The sequence below is a fragment of the Brugia malayi genome, assembly GCF_000002995.4.
Source record: "Brugia malayi strain FR3 genome assembly, contig: Bm_v4_Chr4_scaffold_001, whole genome shotgun sequence".
In the NCBI taxonomy this organism is placed as follows: Eukaryota; Metazoa; Nematoda; class Chromadorea; order Rhabditida; family Onchocercidae; genus Brugia; species Brugia malayi.
This window is the reverse complement of record NW_025062478.1, coordinates 11,882,701-11,904,893: the sequence shown is the minus strand read 5'-3', so window position 1 is coordinate 11,904,893 and position 22,193 is coordinate 11,882,701. Positions and strand designations below refer to the sequence as shown.

The following is a 22,193-nucleotide window of genomic DNA, read 5'->3' as shown; positions in this document are numbered from 1 at the left end:
TATTATACTGTTATTATTATTTTTTTTTATTACAGTTGTTACTGTTGTACTTACTTGCATGAAGAAAGAAAGAAAAAAAAAAAAGGGGGAAAGATAAGAACAAACAGAAACAGACAAAGAAAAAAGAAACAAACAAAATTAATAACTAATTGGTGGGCGTTAATGATAACGGTAAATAAATTTTATTAATATTCAGTTCATTTCAGCTACAATTCGACCCACTGATTTTATTTAACAGTAATTGCTTGCCTACATTTATTCATCAAAGTGCTCATACTATTTCGACTTATTGATTTATCGACAAAGCCAAAAATCAGCAAAAAAAGGGCATCGATCGATAAATTTTTGTGTGTGCTTGTGTTTGTTTGTATCATCTGTTAACACTGTTGACAACCATATGTCATCGTCGCTTATAATGCCTGTGGTAAGTAATTTTTAAATTTAAAAGTGAAAATTCCCTTCTTCTATATACATGAATGTATAGGTTTTTTTTTTTTACTTCTTTTTCTGATAAAAATGTTTGCAATACTCATCAATTATTGCCACATTTTTCCCATTCCTTTTTTTAAGATCGGAATCACTTCATAAGAGTTCCAATTCTATTCCACTTTTTTTTATTAGCCTTATCAGTCTGTCGGTTTCATTTTCGCTCTTTTCCTATAGACGTTACCACGTAGTTGTTCTCATTCCCATAGCTTTTTTGAAAGCTTTATCATTTTTGTGATTTTATTTCTGCTCTCTCTTTTTTCCCTTATGAGAATTACATTCCTCCCGTATTCCACTTCCTCTGCTACGGTGTGATTTTGACATATGCAGGAAACATGGATTTTTCATCGCCAAACATATGGTCGATTCATCTTTTTTTTCGACAAAATTTTAATTTGTATTAACAAATCCTATAGGCTGAGTCGTGAACGAAAAAGCATTTATACCGGAAATTAATTTAATGTATGAAGTTGATATAGGCACTTGTTGAACTTTTTCTAATCTTTGCATCTTTACTTTTGTTTTTTCTTGAAAGTTCAGCAGTACCATATGATGAGATACTTAAAAATTCGTTGCCACTCTTCGAAAAAGGTAGCCAGTTCTGAATGCAGTTTCCGTAATCTCAGTATTATTTCCGTTCCGGTTATCAACATCTGAATAATAGTTCTTAATCTTTTATAACAGATTATTTAGGTATGTAGAAACTCGTAGTTGAACCTGCAGTTGTTTTGAATGATTTATTATCTTCCCATCTGTTATCATTTTTATAAATAGACTAAATGTTCAAAAATTTAGTTTGCAAAGAGAACTCCTCCTTCTTACCTTTATTCAGAAATATGTTTGCCATTTATAGATGTGAATATATTGCGAATCTTATCTTATTTCTATTTTCTGGTGCCTTCAATGCCTTCAACGCCGTCATCATCAATTTTTTATCGAAATATATGGCGTTTAACAGAGCGAAACAAGAAACGAAAAAATGAAAGCTTGACGAATAGTCATTCAAATAGTGATGAAACCATTAACGATTATAGTAGTATGCCGCAGCAGCACGAACAGCTACAACGATCCGTGGAAGCGTCATGTGAAGCTCAAGATGTCTTGTCATCCAAAGGGTTAGTTTGTTTACCTCGTTTTTGTTTATGCTGGCACTAAGTTGTTAGCGTTTTTGTAGAAAATATTTAGAATGTCATGTGGAATAGAAGGGCTGGAAAAATGAACATAAAAGAAACTACTGAAATATAACTTTAGTAAAGAATGGAAGAAATAATAGATAAGTTAATGAGATACACAGATGCGGCTTAGGAAAATGTGATTGATCTATCGCGTTCACTCGTAAGTAATATTCTCCCTCAAAACGTTTTAAGAATAAAAAATGTGAAAGTTTCTTCTCTCATCTTTTTCTTCTTTTTTTCTTCCTCTTTTTTTTTTTTTTCAAAAAACTGCATGAAACTCAGAGATATACTAAACTTAGTGAGGAAACAGGAGGAAGAGTTTAAGTTCAACTTTACTTTTCTCAGTCCATAAGCACGGAAAATGCTATTGTTTTAATTGCAGTGTTACATTTGAGAAATGAAAGTTCATTCTAGTTGCCTCAGTAGTCTTGCGAAAATTCATATATATATATGTTTAGTCTTTTTGGCATACTTATTGTCCTTCCGCATATGTATATACAAAAAAAAATATATGTATTCGAGAAGAGAGCGAAAGGTTGTTGTAGTTGAAAACAGGTTCGGTCAAGGTGATGAGAGGGACGTGTATGGTTTCCATCTTGATGATCCGTTTGTTGTTGACAAAATTCAATGTATAAATGTATCGATACTGTTATACGAAATACCATTGGATTGACTGATTACATATGTGAAATATATTTCGACATTTTCTTCAGAGATACATCTTTTGTTTTATGAGTACAATATTTTTTACTTGAATATGGTTAGGTTAAACATAAGCTGGCTTCACTAACGTTTAAATCTCTTTAGGTACTTACTGCATTATCTAGTACTTCTTCATTATTACTGATCTCTTCTTTTTTTCTCTTATTCTGGTTAATTAAAAAAAAAAAAATTTTGTTTCAATTTGTTAAATATGTAATATATAAATATATATATTATACAAAAATAAATAAAGATTATATATAATAAAGGACTAAAATAGATTGTAAATAAATTCGGCCTTCATTATTTGATGCTTTTTATGTAAAACGATTTCTAAAGAATGTGAAGTGGTAGACAATTTCTTTTATTGTTTATTATTTTCGGTCTGAAATAGCTTCTTTAAATAATGACTTCCATTTTAGTGGACTAAAAATGGTAACATTTTTTAGACAATGACTTCTCCAAAATTACTGTTATGATAAATTTAACAGCTTAGGATAAGAAAAAATGTCATTAGAATTAAAGTTAAATAAAATAGTTGATACGGACCACATATAATAAATCTTTTTATGCAGAAGTCATTCTATCAGTTATGGGTATTTAATTGTTAAGTGGAATTAAAGGTACTTTCTAAAACTATATAGGAGTATGATGATGTAAAGTAAAAAATGATTAAACTTATTGATGAAAATTGTAGTACATAATAGTTTCAGTGAGGAAATTACATTAATAACATTTAGAAATTGGAATTAATTATATATAATTTCAACAAAAGTTTTTTTTTTTTTGTTATTGAAAGAAGCTACTATTAATTGTGTTTCTTGGTTATGGATGCTTTTTACTTGTTGAATAATAACATAATAATATGTGTGGTATTGTATATGGAAAGATGAGTGTATTTTATTTGAATTCTAACTAATTTGATTCAAAATTTTTCAGCAAACTAAAATCATTCTTTATTATATTTCAGCTTGATTATTGGAGCCAATGTAGAGGCTTAAATTCAAATTCCCTAAGGTATCACTCCCTGATAAGGAGTTCATTCATTACTTTGTACTTTAAAATTACCATTTTCTCTTCATCAATCCTCATTTGTCATTTATACCGGATTGTTAGGTCTTCACTATATTTTCTTTTGTTGGTTAACAAGAATGAATGCTATCTTTTAGCTATGAAAAATCTGAATATATGAATGAAAAATATGTAAAGGTTTTGGCATGTTTCATTCATTCACTTCTTTTAAAAGATAGGCAGGCCATTTAGATATTTACTCCCAGTTGACTTAAATAGTTCGATTAATCGTTGTTTGGCTCTCTTAGATTATAAATTTCATTTATTTCTTCAAATTGCTTCATTATTTATTCATTTCGAATTGATATCTTAATTATTTGATTATAGTTCTAAACATTTGGAATTTTTTCTAAATTTTTATCGAATTCAACAGATAATACTGTAGGACTACTAATTTTGTACAGTATTTGTTATTTAATTGTAGGTATCCATAAAAACATAAATATCTCTGCATAGTAAATCCTTAAGAAAATTATGCGTTTTAAAATCATTTCGAAATTTGGAATTCAAGCATAAAAGAAGTGTAACTTTAATGAAAGATTCATCGGAGTATGTGATCATAACTATCACATCACTATGGTTTTGCATTAAAAAAATTCAAGGAAAAGGCATGTAAACAGGAGAGAGTGTAAATAACATTTATGGGATGTTTACATTTCTCCAAGGTCACTTGCAGTAATCGATCTTTTTCAATAAATAAAGGCAGTAATGGCTTGTAAATTTATTAATGAGGTATTTTATTTGGGAAAAATTTGTATATCAATTGATATATGCTAATGAAATTTAAAGTTTGTTTAATTTTTTAGAAATAAATATGAAAAATTTGTTGCAGAATGATTTAATTTTTCAAAATTTGCTTTTTCTTTAGAAATAAATGTATGTTGCTTCATTTTTAGCTTATAATTTATATTATGCTTAAATTTAAACTATAACTAAATATTTCAATGTGTTTTTCACATCGAAAAACACATTTTAATATCCTTGCCCACTTGTATAATTTAAATTTCACATATATATATATATAATATATTGCTTGCATGTTTTGAAAGACAAAGCTCATATTTATAATGTTAAGAATGAGATGGAAAGAGAATGGAAAAGCCAAGATAGTTGGTCTGACTAGGCTGGGAGTAGTAGTGAGTTGTGGCCAGTCTAAGTTATTTAAAATTTTACGCCACATTTGGCTAAAATTTTCCTGCAATTTCGTACTTTTCCAAAATTTCTCTCTCTTTGAGCTATTATCATCACAATTTTAGTTGAAAATTTCACCTAATGGGAAAAATATCATTAGAATTGGTGAATCAGAAGTTTGGCCAAATGTAATACTTTTAGCCTGCCAATCTTCATTATTTTTCTAATGTATCAAAGTAAGCTTTTTCATGAATGTTTCACTTGGGAGTTTCTATTTTTCCTTTAGTTTTGAGAAATGTCATTCAAAGTTGAACTTTAACATATGCCTCACATATAATTCATTTAATTTTTCTTCTATTTTATTTCAATTTCCTTCTTATTAAATGAGAGGAAAATATGTTTTATTTGAGCAAGTTAAAATTGTTTTTAGTTCTAATATTAATTTATTTTAGTTTGAAAGTCTTATGATGATTTTTTTTTTCAGTTTTGAAATGTTTAAATTATGTTGTAGAAAATTGAAAATAGCAATTGGTCTTTATTTGATAGTTGAAATTAATACTTAACGATCGGTCGTTAAATGCTAATTTCTACGAATGTTATGATATTGGATTGTTTTCGTAGTTTGAAATGAATTCATACTTGTATCATTGTTGTCATCTAGTTATTTTCATTTATTTATAAAAGAGCTTTAAATGTTTTGGAAGAGCTATAAATGTTTTTAATCAAGGTGAATAGATATAATCAGGTGATTAGTCCTGTAATAATTTTTAAATGTTGATGATGGCATTATGTAAACAGATAGTTATTGTAATAATGAATTATTCTTAAAAATTTTGTTCATAATGATATTAATAGGTATTCTTTTAACTTTTCTGTTTTAAATTAAAAGTAACAAGTATTATTCCTTATTAATATCCACATCAAATTGTAATATTAACAAACAAAAAAGGAAAAAAAAATTTTTTTCTCTTCAAATAAAGAGGGAATTGAATTTGAAAAAAAAGAAAACAAAGAAAGAAAGTAAATACGGTTAGTTTTCTTTTTTTTTACATTATTACATAAGTGTAAGTTGTTGTAAAGAAAGTAATATCAGAAGTGGCAAATGTTTCTTAAATATATCACTTTAATTGAACATTTTAATATCCTTAAATTTAATGCATTCTTTATTTCTGAATTAAATCCATATTTTTTTTTTCTCATCCATTTATTAAATTCTAGCTTTGCTCATCTCTTGCTTTTTTTTTTTTTTTTTTTATTTTTCCATTTTTTTAGAATTATATTTGTTATTGTTTGATCAATCTAATTCTTCTCTCAATCTCTTATTTACCAATTTAACTAGCTAGCAAGCTGAATGCATTCCGTATTACCTAATATTATTAATAGCTGTACAATAATTTTCTTTGACATATTCAAAAATTTAAATAGTCTGGAAGATATATTGCTTCTTTCGGTTAATTAAACATTAGATATCAGTCATCAGTGATGCCTGTAGAAAGAGCAATGGTGGGTTTTTTTTTTTTTTTTTTTTTTCGTCAAAGTTTAAAAACTTGAATAACTTAAGAGATCTATTGCTTTTTCTGGTTGATTGCACTTACAACATTCATTTTTAATATGTTTTTTTTTTTTTTTTTAAAAAAGTAAGCTTTTTTCCAGTTGTAAATAATTTTGTTTTATCACGACTTATAGCTTCAGTAATAATTTTCTTATTTTAGCATAAAGATAGATGACTTGCAACAAGTCCTATTTAATTGAAACATTATTAAGCAACTTTTGGATGAATGGCAATTGAATATTAAATAGAGCAAATAAAATTAAAGCGGTAAATGATGAATGAAGATTAAGCATAAGTGAATAAAAAGAAAAAATATATAATTCACAAAAGCTTCTAAGGAAAGGGAAAAAAAAAGGAAATTTATATATCTTTTCTAGCTAAAAGGAAGAGAGCTAATAAATTTCTTCAAGATTATTCTTCATGCTTTAATCATCCATATTCGATGCATAAAATTGATTAGCATAATTTCATAAAGGTATAAACTATACAGAATCACTAATATGCATATGTATCGCTATTCGCTCCATGACAACCCTTATTGATAGAAAGAAATTTGGTTTTGTTTGGCATTAGCATATTTACAGTTTAAAATTATTTAATTTTATTTTAATCAGTTACTCTCTCATCTTCTTTTTCCTCATTTACAATCATTTTTAATTCTAATCATTGCTTATATTAACCACTATTACTATCTATCGTATACTTATTTTTGTTTTTTTAAGAAAAAAAAAAAAAGCAAAACGGAAAATTTTCTTTCCTTAAACAGCAGATAGTTTATTTGAAATTTCATTTTTTTTTTTCTGTTTTTCATTTTGCTAACTTTTCAGAAATCGTTTATTTAACTTTGTTTTAATTTTCTACTTCTTACTCAAATATTTGGCTTAAAAGTACAGAGTTTCTTTTTTTTTTTCCTTTCAGTGGTAAATTTCATTCCTCAAACATTCGAAAGATTTATCTTAAATTTGTAGCAGAATACGGATTGGAGAGATTTTCATAATATTTTTGTTTAAGGTAGGATTTATGTTTCGCTTTAAATGTTTTTCTTATCTTCTTCTATGCCTTTCTAAACTTTAAAAATTTTTTTTTTTCATCTTTAAATTTTTTTAAGGAATACAATGAATAAATGAAAATAAAATGAATAGATAATTTATTTTAAATTTCTTTAGGAATACTTTAAATAAATGAAATGAATTATTCAATGACATTATCGATTGTGTATTTTCCATTAAATTATGTAAAATTATTTGCAGTACTTTTGATTAGAATCAGTTAATATTTTTTGCTCCGATTGATATTTCGTTGTCATTTTTAATAGCTGTGACACTTTTGATTGAGTGTAATGAAGTTTTATCAAGTTTTCTTGCTGTTTGGCTGTAATTATATACGTCCTTTCGATCAAATGAAGTAAAATCATGGATTTTTTTTTTTTTTTTTTTTGTGGGATTTTTTCTGATGGCAGTTGTTTTAATTTTGATTAAATAGAACTTATTATTAATTATCGTTTTATCATCTCTGACATTATGCTGAAATTCTAGGTTTCATTTTGAGCTAGAATAAGATAAATTTGTCGAATTTAGTAACTAGTGAATATGTGTTATGTTCATTAATTGATAATGATTGATCTCTCTGCTCCCTCTTTCTCGATTTAAATTGTCGAGAATTGTTACACTAATTAATGTTTCTCTTTAATTGGAAGAGAATTTTATCTTGAATACTTTTTGCATTCATAGGTATGTTGATATTGTAACTGTTCCAAATTTTTTTATCAGTAACTTGGATAATTTTAGAAGCGTTGTCCATCGTGGAATGGATCGAATACGACGTTCATTTCGCGAATCATTTCGTCGTAGAATGTCCAAGCAGCATTTCTCTCGTAGGACTCCATCTGGGCGACAGTTGTCACCGAATAGATCAGCAAATAATTCAGGTTCTAATAAAGCAGAATTATGGCAACCGGATGAAGTTGCTGTTCGGAATGGTACCTGCAATTTTAGCGTTAAGGTTAGTGCTTTTCGAATATTGAATTCAAGTGTAATGAATTATTTTTTAAGAAGCTTGAAATTGATTTTAATATATTTTTTGAACTTTTGAATGTTCTTGATTTGTTTTGAGTTCTGAAATTTTCAAATTTACTTTAAATTTCCATTATGACTATTTGAGTTATGCATAATTTTATAAAAAAATTTAAGTATCTTGGTGGTATTGAAGTATTTGAATCGCGTGGTATGCAAATTTGTGAAGGAGCTCTGAAATTGTTGAGGGTATGTTTTAAAAAAGTTGCTTGAATGATATCTACTGATATATGTAGATTATTTATTCTTTCACAGTTAATTCTTGTATCTTTATTTCAATTATTTTCAACAATAAAAAATTTTGAATTAATTGTCAATGGTTGAAAAAAGATCAATACATCTCAAATAAATGTGAGCTACATCTGTTCCATGCAGTATTTTAAGTTCTTTGATAGTTTTAAAGTGTTGTCTCAATTCAAAGAGAATAGTTGCTTTCATCAAAATTTTGCTGGTTATTATATCCTACCTGTCGCTAACTGCTAGTGGAATATCTAAATTTTAACTTATATAATATAACTGATATAGTTGAAGTAATATATCATCTACAATCATTTTAATTGTAATTATCATCCTTTTGCATTCAAAACATTGCGTTACTTTTCTTTCTTTTATTGTTTTTTTTTTTTTTTTTTTTTTTACTTTAAAGATGGCAGTGAAATTAAATCAATTCAAAATGTTCAGAAAAATTTTTTTTCTTCAGGGACAACGACGACGACCAATTAAAGCAGTTTTGTATGTTTCTGGTGATGGTTTACGTGTTGTAGATCAGGAAAGTAGTCGTGGCTTAATAGTCGATCAAACCATTGAGAAGGTTTTATTTTTGCTTTTTTTTTAGTCTTAAATAATTTTTAAAATGTTTATTTACTATATCATTTTTCCGTTTTTGCACTTATATCCCTTCATTTTTCCACTTTTCTGAATCCATTTCATTTCTCTACATTTTCTTCCATTATCTATTTAGTCCTATCTGGTTATTTCATTCTTTGCTATTAATTGCTCTTTTCCTCTTTTCATTTTCATTATGTGAATGGTAATTAATAAACCGTAAGTACTTTCGAAATTTGAGGTATCATTTTGTGCACCTGATCGAAGTCATGACAAAGGTTTTGCATATATTTGTCGAGATGGAACATCAAGACGATGGATGTGTCATGGTTTTCATGCAATAAAAGAATCCGTAAGTTTAATTTTTAATAATCATTTAGGAGGAAATACAACGCTTATTTAATTGTTTGTATTTTATTACTTTATTTTTTTTTTTTAATACTTTTTTAAATTTAGATCTCAAAATTTTGAATTTGTTTTCTTCAAGGGCGAACGCTTAAGTCATGCGGTGGGATGTGCGTTTGCGATTTGTTTGGAAAGGAAAAAGAAGCGTGATGCAGAAGCTGCTGCAGTGGTGCAAGCAGCTGCAGGTTTACCACCTGTTGGTTGCGAGAAGCCAAATGCCACTGGTTTTACTTTAGATGAAATTGCCCAACAAATACCATCCATTCCAATTAGGTTTATTTTTATCAAAAATTTAGACAAAATTAAAATTTTTCCATGATAGAATAAGGTGTCTTATTTTTATCATTAATAATGTCAAACTAATACATTTGGATATTTGATCTTTCCATTTTTGATAAACTGGAAAGTATTAAGAACATTTGAAGAATTAGTAGTGTGATTGTTTACTGTTAAATTTTTATTTCCTAAAAAGTTATAAATTGCAAAATTTGGAATTTTCTCTCACCTATTAATGTATTTAAATCGCATTGTGATCTTTACGATAGTAGCAGTGACAAATATATCACAAAAATACAACAGAGTGTATCTGCTAGAGATGTCAAATAGATTTACATAAATATTTTTGACTGGATTTAGATAATAGAAATTACCTATAACTGAACCATTGAGTTATTCAAATGCCTTATTTTAATGAATGGCAGAAGTAGGATGTAACTGTCAAGTAATTATGACCTTTAACCAGTGAAAAATAGCAATTGTTTAATATTGGTAAATAAAATTTGAATTGATAATTTAATTCTGTTAATTTTTACGTTAATTTCTAGTTCACTTGAACGAAATAATTGTAATGGTTCTTTTCGTCGATTATCAATAACAGAACGATTACGTGACCCGCAAACTGCAATCATACAACCACCTCCTGCAACGTCAACTCTGTCAACTGCATTACATATTACATCAAAACCACGGCCTATCGGAAATCCACTACTTCTTATAAGACAGGTTGACTAGCTCATTTGGTTTATAGTTTCTTTTCTTATTTCCTTTTTTTTTTTTTTTTTTTTCTTCTTTCATTTAAGATTAATTGATTTTGTTGAAAAAATGAGATTTGAGTTTGCATAGAATCTCACTGTAATATTTGTTATTTTGTTACTTTGGTTAATTAAACCTACAATAAACTGTAAACTTTACACTGTAAACTTCATTATATTTATACACATAGTTTGATTTTTGAAATAATTAACGCAGAAAGTTTCATTATTTCTAAGTCATAGAATATTCAGAAATTTTGTATTCGTTTTTTCAGGGATCACTGCGTACTCCTGCTCCATGTATCACTAATACTCCATCATTCCATCGACAACTTTCACTCCGATCTTGTCCAGATCCTTTGATTAAAAAAGTTTGTCAAATATTTCTGAGTCTTTTTTTTTTTTTTGCTGTAAAAAAATGGCATTCACTTCTATTTCAGTTATAATCTATTTCCGAATTTTAGATATATGATCCAAAATATTGGTTACTTTCAGCAACAACTATCTGCGACAACTATAGCAAAGGGTGAGCCAATTTTTGAAGATGATGAAGATAAAAGTTGGCTTAATGATGGTACATTGAATGAGGGAAGTACCTTCGAGAATGCTCCATACTGTCCAGTGAAATATAATGGATTTAGGTAAAAATATTTATTTCATTTTTTGTGAAATTATTATTGTCTTCGTGTTTTAATTAAAATTAAAATAATGAATTAATCATCCTTTTTTTTTTTTAATTTATCGATTTCTTATTATATATATTTTCCTTTTTGCATTTTTCTTTCATTCATTTGCAGGCAATCGTTATCGTATACGGCTGCACCATACACCACTATCTATGAATTTAATGGTACTCAGACATATAGTTTAGTAAATTCTCCGCTACAAGTTCAAACCAATTATTCATCATGTGTTAGTGGACCGGAATCTTGGTAATTTCGTTACATTCCTTTAGTGTAATTATGAAGTAATCCCGCTAGAAATATAATAATCATTTTAACTCATGCTTCAACCTTGGTTGTTATTAGTTGTTCAACCTATCAAAATCAATGGTATATGGTTTTGAGTTGCTCTTAGATTTTACTCAATTATATTAGAACAAACTAATAATAATACATATTACTAAAGAATTTTTTATTTCCATTTATTCGTTAACTTTGACTTTTTGCACTATTATTTTTGCTAAAATTCATAAAAGTTTGAATTTTTATGCATTTTTGTGAAAATAATATAACGAAAAAAAATTCATCAATAAATAATTGGCGAATGAAATGTAATAATTTTGATTTAAATTTGTTGATTCCTAATTAAAGTATCACAATGATATAATTCAGAAGAACGTTAAATTTTCAATTATTTTTATAATGTTTCAGGTTAAGTAGTTCCATTTCAACATGTCCATCAACGGTAAAATCAAAAGCTGATGAATGGTTGGAGCAAACATTACGCTCATCACTGTCACTAAATTCACCATGCAGAAATGCTAGTGATCTCATTAAGACAAGCCATGCGATGAGTAATGGTATTACTTTTTTGTTTTATTGATTATTAAATGCATGTTTCACCTTTTACCTTTCTTCTGATAGTCTATAAGTTTATTTGTTTCACTTATCGATAAATTTCTTGCATTTATTTATAGTTTACATTAATTTTGGTAATTATATAGATAATTTAGTTAGAATCCAGGTAAATTCCACAAATTACTTTTTTTGTTGGATTTTCATTGCCAGTGAAATAGATAAGATACTTTCCAGTAATGCTTAATGTAGTTAACTTTGAATGTTTTAATTGATAAATTTGATATTTCTTACTTTAGTTGGGCCACCACCAAATCATCCACCTCCACCGCTACCAAGTTCATCAACCTTCCAGGATATAGGTTTGGAAACAGCAATCCGTTTCAGTAGTGACTTTTCGCAATACGAATTACCTACGACAACCGAAGATTTCTCATCTTTGGACAAGGTATTTAAATTATTGAACTTGTAATGACAGACAAGTAAGATAAAAGATTGAAAAAGAAAGTGAAAGTTTACAATGACTCATATCAAATTTGATACATAGACTTGTGAATGATTGATAAACTAATTGAAGAAATAAATAACATGATTTCTGAAAGTTAACAACAATTTTCTTTGTTATCAGATGGATGCTTAATGCAAATTTAATAATAAATATTAATAATTGAGCCAATAAAGAACAGTCTGTATGGTTTAATTTGTGCTTGAAAATTTGCACATTATTTTATAGAATGCTACAACCATACCAGCAGATTCATCCGAGATTGATATTTTCGGTCAGCCAGTGTTTAGTGCATTGCTGTCAAACTCTCAAACAACCCAGAAACAAGGTAGTCATTATTTGGAAAATTTAGATTAAATTTGACGCATAAGAAATTCTAATAATTAGCAATAACGTTTTTATTTTCGTTGAGTAGTTCTTATTTATGATTAGTATAAATAATGTTTATGTAAACTTTGCGTAAGAGAATTATGTCAGTTGCTGTCTCATTTACATATATATGGATAGGGAATAAAGCGATTACATGGACGTTAGCAGTTTAAAGGTTCATTTTTGCTCAGTTGGAAATTATGTTTTCAATCTTCGATCTATGAGGATCGTGAATTTCGTTTGAATTTACAATGAATTTACAGTGAAATTTTGAAATGTTTCGGTGCTCATAAATTAAACTTAAATAGAAAGTGAGAGGATGCGCTGATTTGCATTTCATTATTAATAATTTCGAATTAGTATATGTTCTGAAGATATTTTTAGAGAATTGTATATAATTTATGAATTATTTTAATGGAAGGAATTTTAGATCAAACGAATGAAAAATGTACGAATGATAAAGAATCCGAAAAAGCAGACGAAACTGATCCATTTGATGTTAGATGGTCCCATTTAGCTGTAAATGTTGCGACGACATATCCGGTACCGGTTCATTCAACTAATCCATTTTATTCGGAATCAAGCGCCGTGAAAATTTGATATTAAATGATGTTTTTTTTTTTTTTTATTCTTTATTTTTTTGTTTTGTTTTGTTTTTTTTTGTTTTTTTTCATTGCATTGATAACTATTATTGTAATTATGATTTTATCATGATATTTGTTGAACATCAGGCTTTATTAACAAAAAAAAAAAAAAAGAAAGGCGAAGAAATTTAAATGATAAAATAATCAAAGAATGGATTATATTCTTTCTGTATGTTGAATGTTAAATTTCTTTTGTCTTTTTAAATATTTCAATTGGTGCCATTTGAATGATTAACTGTTGCTTATAATATTGATGATTTTTCTTTATTGCTAATCATTCATGAAATTATATGAATGAAATGAGAACACTTTACCAAGTAGAAATTTTTTTTTTTTTTTTCGATTGAAAAGTAGTTAATTTAACCATTGAAAAGTTATGTGAGAAATTTTTCGCGATAAATTGATATCAGTATGTTTTTTTGTTTTTGTTTCTCTTTTTTAGAAGAACTAGCTGATTAGTTGAATAGTTAGTTATAGCTGAATTATCATTTATTAAATATACCAAGGGATAATTGATTACTCTATCAGCATACTATGTTCTCTGGTTTTTTATATTAAGCTCACATTCATTTATGAAATATGCCTTTATTTATTCACGATATATATATATGTATTTATTTATTTACTTTTTTAAATGCCATATATGTTTTTTTTTTTTTTTTTTTTGTTTGTTTGTTTGTTAATTATTCCGTGATATAGTTGCTACGCAGTAAAATAGAGTAGTTTGAATAGAAATTTACTTATAAGTATTTATTATAATTTACAGGAATATAGTTTTTTTTTTTTTTTTTTCAAATTCTGTTATATGCTAGCAAGATGATTATTTTGTCGTCAATAAATAATTAGACAGATTCTCTCTAAACTCCGAATACTCTTATAGATTGAGGGCATTATTTCTCTTCACTGTTATGTATAGAAAATTAGTGATGTATAAATTTTTGTTCTTTTATCAACAATTCAATTCAAAGTAATATCAAATGTATGTCAAATGATATTCTATGAATTCTACAGGATTTGTCAAAGCTAACAGATTATTATTATGGGAAGATAAACTTTTTGATAGCTTTTTTATCTGTTTTCTGGTATTTATACTGATATGATTGTTTTTTTTTTTTTCTCTCTCCCTCTCCCTTCCTCTCTCCCTCTCTCTCTGCTATTTCTTTCAAATAAAGGATGCATTTTGTAATTTTGGTGTAAAAACTGATTTTTTTTTATAATACGGGAAGATATTGCCCGTTTCTGTAAATGTTTTGTGCAAAGAATATCTCATTAATAATACATTTTTACCTGGAAAAGAAGAGAATAAAATTTGCAAAATTCAGGTCAAAAAAAAAAAAAAAAACTTTGCGAGCTTCACTTAATCTTTGGAATATACAGTCTGCTCGAATTTGAAATTTTGGAATTAATAAATCATATTTGGAATTAAATCTGAAAATTTGGTATTTGATTTGTCTAATCAAATGCACAATTTAATCACACAGTTCTTCATTTATTGCACATTTTTATTTGCTAACCTAAAGAGCAGTGTTTCAATTTGACCATAACAGTAAGCTTTACGTGAAATTTTCACGTGATATTCAGAACAAAAGTTTAATTATAACTTTGTCATATGTGACACATCAAGTGTCATGCCATTTTCAATCTTTCTTTTTTTTCCTTCATTAATTTATTTAAATATATTCATTAAATGTGTTCCATTTATTAATTATCACTAATCAATTAACTGATAAACAATTATATCAGTTATAGCAATTTTTTTTTAAACTTCTAAACAAATAATTTTACATACAGAGCTAATTGATAAGTATATTTTAATGACAAATTAGCTATAATGGAATTATTTTTATCTAATTGTTCTTATTGATAGTTTCAGTTTGATTGTGTAGCGGTTTGTTTGTCGTTATAAACAATTTGTTGATACGACAATACAAATAGAATACAGTTAGTAATAAAATAAAATCATAATTCAACCATTCAGTTTATTTCAATAAAATGCTATAAAATTTCTTTTGAATTGCTAATCCATTGGAGAATTTATTTGAGCAGAATTTCACATATTAATCCCACTTGATAAGTGTTATAGTCAGTTATTGATCATTTTAGTGAGTCAAGAATCTCGAACAGGTAAAAAGAAATCAGTAAGACGACGATCAGCTACTCGTAGCTTTAGAAAGGGTATTAAGATATATTCAATTTCATTATCATTTTAATAATAGCCTCTTTTATTAATGATTAAATGATAAAATTATCAATTGGATTGCAAAAACTATATTGCAACATTGCAGATTTATTATTATTATTAATGTCTCTAATAATTATTATTTGAATTTTTGAAAATTTAAAACTTTTCAATTGCAATAACATTTCTTTTTTTTTTCTTTGAATTTTCAAAGTTAGTAAAATTTTGAAAATTTTTAAATTCTTAAATTGTAACAAAAATAACACGAAATGTATGATTTAACTTAAAATTATAATTTACAATAATTTATCATATCTTGATTTAATAAAATATAAAATGGAATAAAAAATAAATTTTTCTAAAAAAATGAATAGAACTTGCTGATGAGGATGGCACACAAATGGAACGTGATTCTCGTCTAAGTCGTCGCCGGCTTGCTACACTTCGGAAAGGACCGGAAAACCGGGATATGATAGTTCAGATGAAAGCTTTTTGCACAACTACTGTTGCAACTGGAGTTCAGGTTAATATTATCCAGTCATCTCTCTCTCTCCCTCTCTCCTTCCCTTTCCTTCTCCTGTTTTTTAGATTTATAATTCTTACAGTTTCTTTTTTTATAAACAAAGTGAAATAATTTTTATTAGCATTTTAATTTCAAATCTTTTTTTTTTATGAAACTAAATTTCAAATCATTTTTTTTTTCCTTTTTGTTTTCTTTAATGTTTTAAGCTAATGTTTTATTTATTGTTTGAAAGTGACGCAACGTATTTAAATTAATAAGCTAAACTAATAGAATACGTATAACGTTTCATATCACGTGCGTAAACTTAAAAAATTAAAAAAAAAAAAGCACTGAAATAACTGATAACAATTCAAAGTCAGTCAATATTTTTTCGATTTAAATAAAACTTTACTCTTGAATTAATAAATTTTGATTACCTGGATAGTAATCCAGTTCAAAAACCGAATTTTAAATGTTTTTTTAAAAAAATAAAAAAACTAAAACATTTCACAAAAATAACATAAAAACAAAAAATAAAAAAAAAGACATAACAACAAACAGAGTTAAAAAATAAAATTATAGTCTGGAACACTTATAAAACAATTAAAAAACTAGCAGTGAACAAAAAAAAAAATTCAAACTTAATATTATAAAAAAAATTAAATTCTCTCTGATTGCTCAAAATGTTTATTTATTTATAGGAAAAAAGGAATAAATAATTTGTCATTTTCATTTTTCAGCTATTTTTTTTTTTTTTTTGTTGTTTTTTGTTTCTGTTCTTATTAATTAAACATTCAAATAATTATAAGTTCAATTTTTTTGCATATGTTCATGAGTTTTTGTAAATTAAATTAAAATTTAAAGTACAAAACTTATATCATAAAATTAAAAGTAAATACTTATGTCATTGGATAATTCTTTTCATAAATATAATAAATTTATGCTATTATTAATTTCATACAAATATTTATGCAAATAACATATAATTATTAATATTTATTGAAGTTTAAACTTAATAATTAGTAATATTTACAGGGTTTGATGAAAGAATTTAAGGAAATACGAGAAAGCAGTATACCACCATCGCAACTGGTTAAAACTGCATTCGATAAAAATCCAGATAAAAACAGATACAGGGGTTAATTGGATAGTTTAATTAATTTTAATTAGTCAAAATTAATTAAACCTTGAAATTGACAATTAGAATTGATTTAATTAGTTAAACTTCAGTTCCATTCATTTAGTTTTCTTTTGTCTTATTTGTTTAATCTTCTTGCTTTTATTTTTTGAAAAAAATGATCGGATTTTTTGCAGCCATTTTTTTTTTTTTTGTTTTGTTTATTATAATTACAAATTATGTTTACAAATAATTATTTAATAAATTTGCATATTTCATTAGATGTATTCTGTGTTGATGAAACAAGAGTTGTGCTAAATTATCCATCAAAAACCACAAATGATTATATTCATGCAAATTGGGTTGATGTAGTTTCTATGAAACAACGGTTTATCTGTACTCAGGTTTATTCCACTCTTTTTTTTTTTTTTTTTTCTTTGTTTTATTTCATTTTTAATACTTTTTGTTTTTTTTTGTTTTTTTTTTCATTCTTTTAAAATTTCATTAATATTATATTAAATTAAAATATATATTATATTATCATTGTAATAATATTTCATTCATAGCGTTCATTTTAAAATTTATATTTTAAATATTTCAAAAAATTTTAGCACTTATAGTTGTAATTAATATTAATTTTTGAGACAATTATGTCAAATTCTAACAAAGATTATATGTTAGATATATAAAATGTCTTAAATTTTAATAAAAAAAAAAAGTCAATAAAAATTAATTATTATAAATCTTATAATCATAAAATCTGGCAAATATTGTTAAATTACCTAAATTTATTTGGTTTAAAAAAAAAAAAAATTTCTCAGCTAACAAATATATTTAATTAGAATATAATTTTAATTTGCATAATATATTAGAATGTATTTTTTTTTACAACTCATTATTTAATTAAATTAATTAATCAATCAATAATTACTGTCATTATTAACTAAAATAATTTTTATTAGAATGTATTTTTTTTTTTTTTTTTGAAGTCTTTATTTAATTAAATTAATCAATCAATCAATAATTACTGTCATTATTAACTAAAATAATTTTTATTAGAATGTATTTTTTTTTTTTTTTTTGAAGTCTTTATTTAATTAAATTAATTAATCAATCAATAATTGCTATTGTTATTAACTAAATTAATTTATATTAGAATGTATTATTTTTCTTTTTTTTTTTTTGAACTCTTTATTCAATTAAATTAATTAATCAATCAATAATTGCTATTGTTATTAATTAAATTAATTTATATTAGAATATATATTTCTGTTTTTTCTTTTTTATTTGAAAAATATTTTTTAAAATGATAAAAAAAAAAAAAACAAAATTTAAGGCACCAAAAGAGAATACAATAGAAGATTTCTGGCGTATGGTATGGCAAGAAAGTTGTCGTTCAATAATTATGCTTTGTAATATTATGGAATGTGGCAAGAAGAAATGTGAACAGTATTGGCCAGCTGAAGAAGGCCAATCTGTAATACTTTGCCTTTTTTTCCTTCTTTATTATAATTAATTAATTAATTATTCAATAGTTGTTATCATTAACTAAAATAATTATTGTTTAATAGTGATACAAAAAAAAAATTGGTTAATTAATTAGTTTATTAATTAATTAGGTAAATTTAGAATTAAAAATAAATTTTTTAATTATTAATTAATTAATTAAATAATATTTGTAATACTTTGCCTTTCTTTTCGTTCTTTATTTTGCTTCATCAAATTAATTAATTAATTAATTAATCACTCAATAGTTGTTATCATTAACTAAAATAATCATTGTTTAATAGTGATTCAAAAAAAAAAAAAAATTGTTAATTAATTAGTTTATTAATTAATTAGGCAAATTTAGAATTAAAAAAAATTTTTTAATTATTAATTAATTAATTAAATAATATTTGTAATACTTTGCCTTTCTTTTCGTTCTTTATTTTGCTTCATCAAATTAATTAATTAATTAATTAATCACTCAATAGTTGTTATCATTAACTAAAATAATTATTGTTTAATAGTGATTCAAAAAAAAAAATTGTTAATTAATTAGTTTATTAATTAACTAGGTAAATTTAGAATTAAAAATAAATTTTTTAATTATTAATTAATTAATTAAATAATATTTGTAATACTTTGCCTTTCTTTTCGTTCTTTATTTTGCTTCATATTAATTAATTAATTAATCACTCAATAGTTGTTATCATTAACTAAAATAATTATTGCTTAATAGTGATTCAAAAAAAAAAAATTGTTAATTAATTAGTTTATTAATTAACTAGGTAAATTTAGAATTAAAAAAAAATTTTTTAATTATTAATTAATTAATTAATTAGTTAAATAATAATTGTAATATACAGAAAGAATATGGAACACTAAAGGTAACATGTAGTCGTGTGATACAAGAAGAAAAAATGCTAACAATTAGTAATTTAATTGTAACTAATGGAAATAAAAAATTAACATTGGAACATATTGCTTGGAATGATTGGCCAGATCGTGGTGTCCCCAATAATTTCTTGGCACCATTTCGACTTTTACAACGAATCAAAAATCAAATACATGTTGTAATTCATTGTTCTGCAGGTATTACTTATATTTTTTTATAGTACAAATAAATATTTAGCAAGCAAATAATTTATGACAGAAAAAAAAAAAAAAAAAAAAAAAGCAATTATTTAATAATTTGTATTAAGTGTGAAAAAATTTTTCCACAAAATTTTGTGGCAAATTTTTAATAAAAAAACAATTAGTAATTAAACATACTTGTAATATTTTTTATTATAAATTTCATTTTTTCCTTTTTTTTTTTTTTTTTTTTTTTTTTCTTGCTAAAATATCACATAAAAAATTGTTTTGCTTTTTTCTAGCAAAAAAAGCTGGAAAAAATTTTAAATAAATAAATAAATATTATAATTGAATACGTAATATGTTTAAAATTTTAATATATTAAAATTTATGTTTAATTGTAATATTATTATTAAATATTGTTTTATTAAATAAATCTATTATCTATTATTTTTTATTAATTAGGTATTGGTCGAACAGGAACAGTTGTTGGTTTAGATATAGCAGATTCAATGTTCAACGATGGTATGAAAGTTACTATGCGTGACGTAGTTCGAGAATTACGTCTTCAACGTCACGGATCCATACAAACGGATATTCAATACGTTTACATACATCGTTGCATTTTAGCACTTTCGGAAAATCGAAAAGTATTACTTTTTTCTTTTTTGTTTTCTTTTTCCTCTCCTCCCTCTCTCTCTCTCTCTCTCTCTCTCTCTCTTACTGTTACTTTTAAATTTTGATATATAATTTATGTTTAATTGTAGCATTAATTGCTAAGTATTTCATTTATCATTTTGAATACAATTTTTTTCATTTTTACTCTCTCATCATTTACTAATATAATATTTTAAATTTATAAATTTCATTTAAATTAAATTTTTGGCATTTTATTTTTATTCAATTATACCAAAATAGTTAAAAGTTTCTTCAAGAAAAACGGTGAAAGTTTATTTTTTTTATCTTTATGAGAAAAATAATTGAATTTTTGTATGAAAAATATAAATTATTTTTATTGGGTGGTAAAAATGATATATAATAGATGTGATAATTTAATTTTATATTTTATTTTATTTTACAATAATGACATATTGTTTAATCACTAATTATTAATGAAAAAATTAAATTAAATTATAATTTGAAGAAAATAAAAGATGAAAAGTTAAATTATTAAATTAAATTAAACTAAACTGAATTTGAAAAAATGTAAGATTAATTTTTCAGCTCATCAAAAGGGATGAAATTTTAAGTTTCTTACGAGATTTTGAAATACTTGCACGTGCTCGTGGCGGTTTACCATCTTCCGCCTAAATAAATTATTGGCTAAATATACGTATATGCATTATCATTATTATCATTATTATCAGCACGTGCATTTATTAAACAAATGATAATTGCTATTTGGAAAAAAAAAAAAAAAGAAAAAACAATTTTAATATAATACATTTCAATATCATTTCATTATCATATTGCTTAAATTAATGGAATTCATTTATGTTAATTCATAAAATAACGATGCTACTTTCTTGCACAATTACAACTATATCAATTCATTTAATTAATAATTACTAAATAAAAAAACGATAATTATAGAAAAAAGTGATAAAAATGATAACTATAGAAAAAAGTGATAGAAATGATAATTGTAAAAAAGAGAGATAAAAATGATAATCGTAGAAAAAAGTGATAAAAATGATAACTATAGAAAAAAGTGATAAAAATGATAATTGTAAAAAAGAGAGATAAAAATGATAATCGTAGAAAAAAGTGATAAAAATGATAACTATAGAAAAAAGTGATAAAAATGATAATTGTAAAAAAGAGAGATAAAAATGATAATCGTAGAAAAAAGTGATAAAAATGATAACTATAGAAAAAAGTGATAAAAATGATAATTGTAAAAAAGAGAGATAAAAATGATAATCGTAGAAAAAAGTGATAAAAATGATAATTATAGAAAAAAAGTGATAAAAATGATAATCATAGAAAAAAGTGATAAAAATGATAACTATAGAAAAAAAGTGATAAAAATGATAATTATAGAAAAAAGTGATAAAAATGATAATTATAGAAAAAAAGTGATAAAAATGATAATTATAGAAAAAAGTGATAAAAATGATAATCATAGAAAAAAGTGATAAAAATGATAACTATAGAAAAAAAGTGATAAAAATGATAATTATAGAAAAAAGTGATAAAATTGATAACTATAGAAAAAAGTGATAAAAATGATAATTGTAAAAAAGAGAGATAAAAATGATAATTATAGAAAAAAGTGATAAAAATGATAACTATAGAAAAAAAGTGATAAAAATGATAATTATAGAAAAAAAGTGATAAAAATGATAATC

The 22,193-nt window shown here is 24.8% G+C and overlaps 1 protein-coding gene across 1 annotated transcript; it reads left to right on the top strand.

Moving 5' to 3' along the window:
• Window positions 1-1,389: 1,389 nt before the first annotated feature.
• On the top strand, window positions 1,390-21,153 carry Bm8591 (conserved hypothetical protein,hypothetical protein; the record flags this gene model as incomplete). The annotated part of the gene is made up of 23 exons (XM_043082502.1): window positions 1,390-1,601; window positions 7,905-8,118; window positions 8,307-8,378; window positions 8,890-9,000; window positions 9,256-9,366; window positions 9,502-9,692; window positions 10,244-10,421; window positions 10,726-10,821; window positions 10,946-11,091; window positions 11,248-11,382; window positions 11,824-11,972; window positions 12,267-12,415; window positions 12,701-12,800; window positions 13,272-13,429; window positions 15,372-15,426; window positions 15,589-15,660; window positions 16,039-16,187; window positions 17,202-17,304; window positions 17,566-17,687; window positions 18,620-18,760; window positions 19,635-19,860; window positions 20,308-20,492; window positions 21,067-21,153. 23 exons carry the CDS (start codon window positions 1,390-1,392, stop codon window positions 21,151-21,153), a joined length of 3,162 nt encoding a protein of 1,053 aa, XP_042938436.1.
• Between the last annotated feature and the right edge of the window lie 1,040 nt (window positions 21,154-22,193).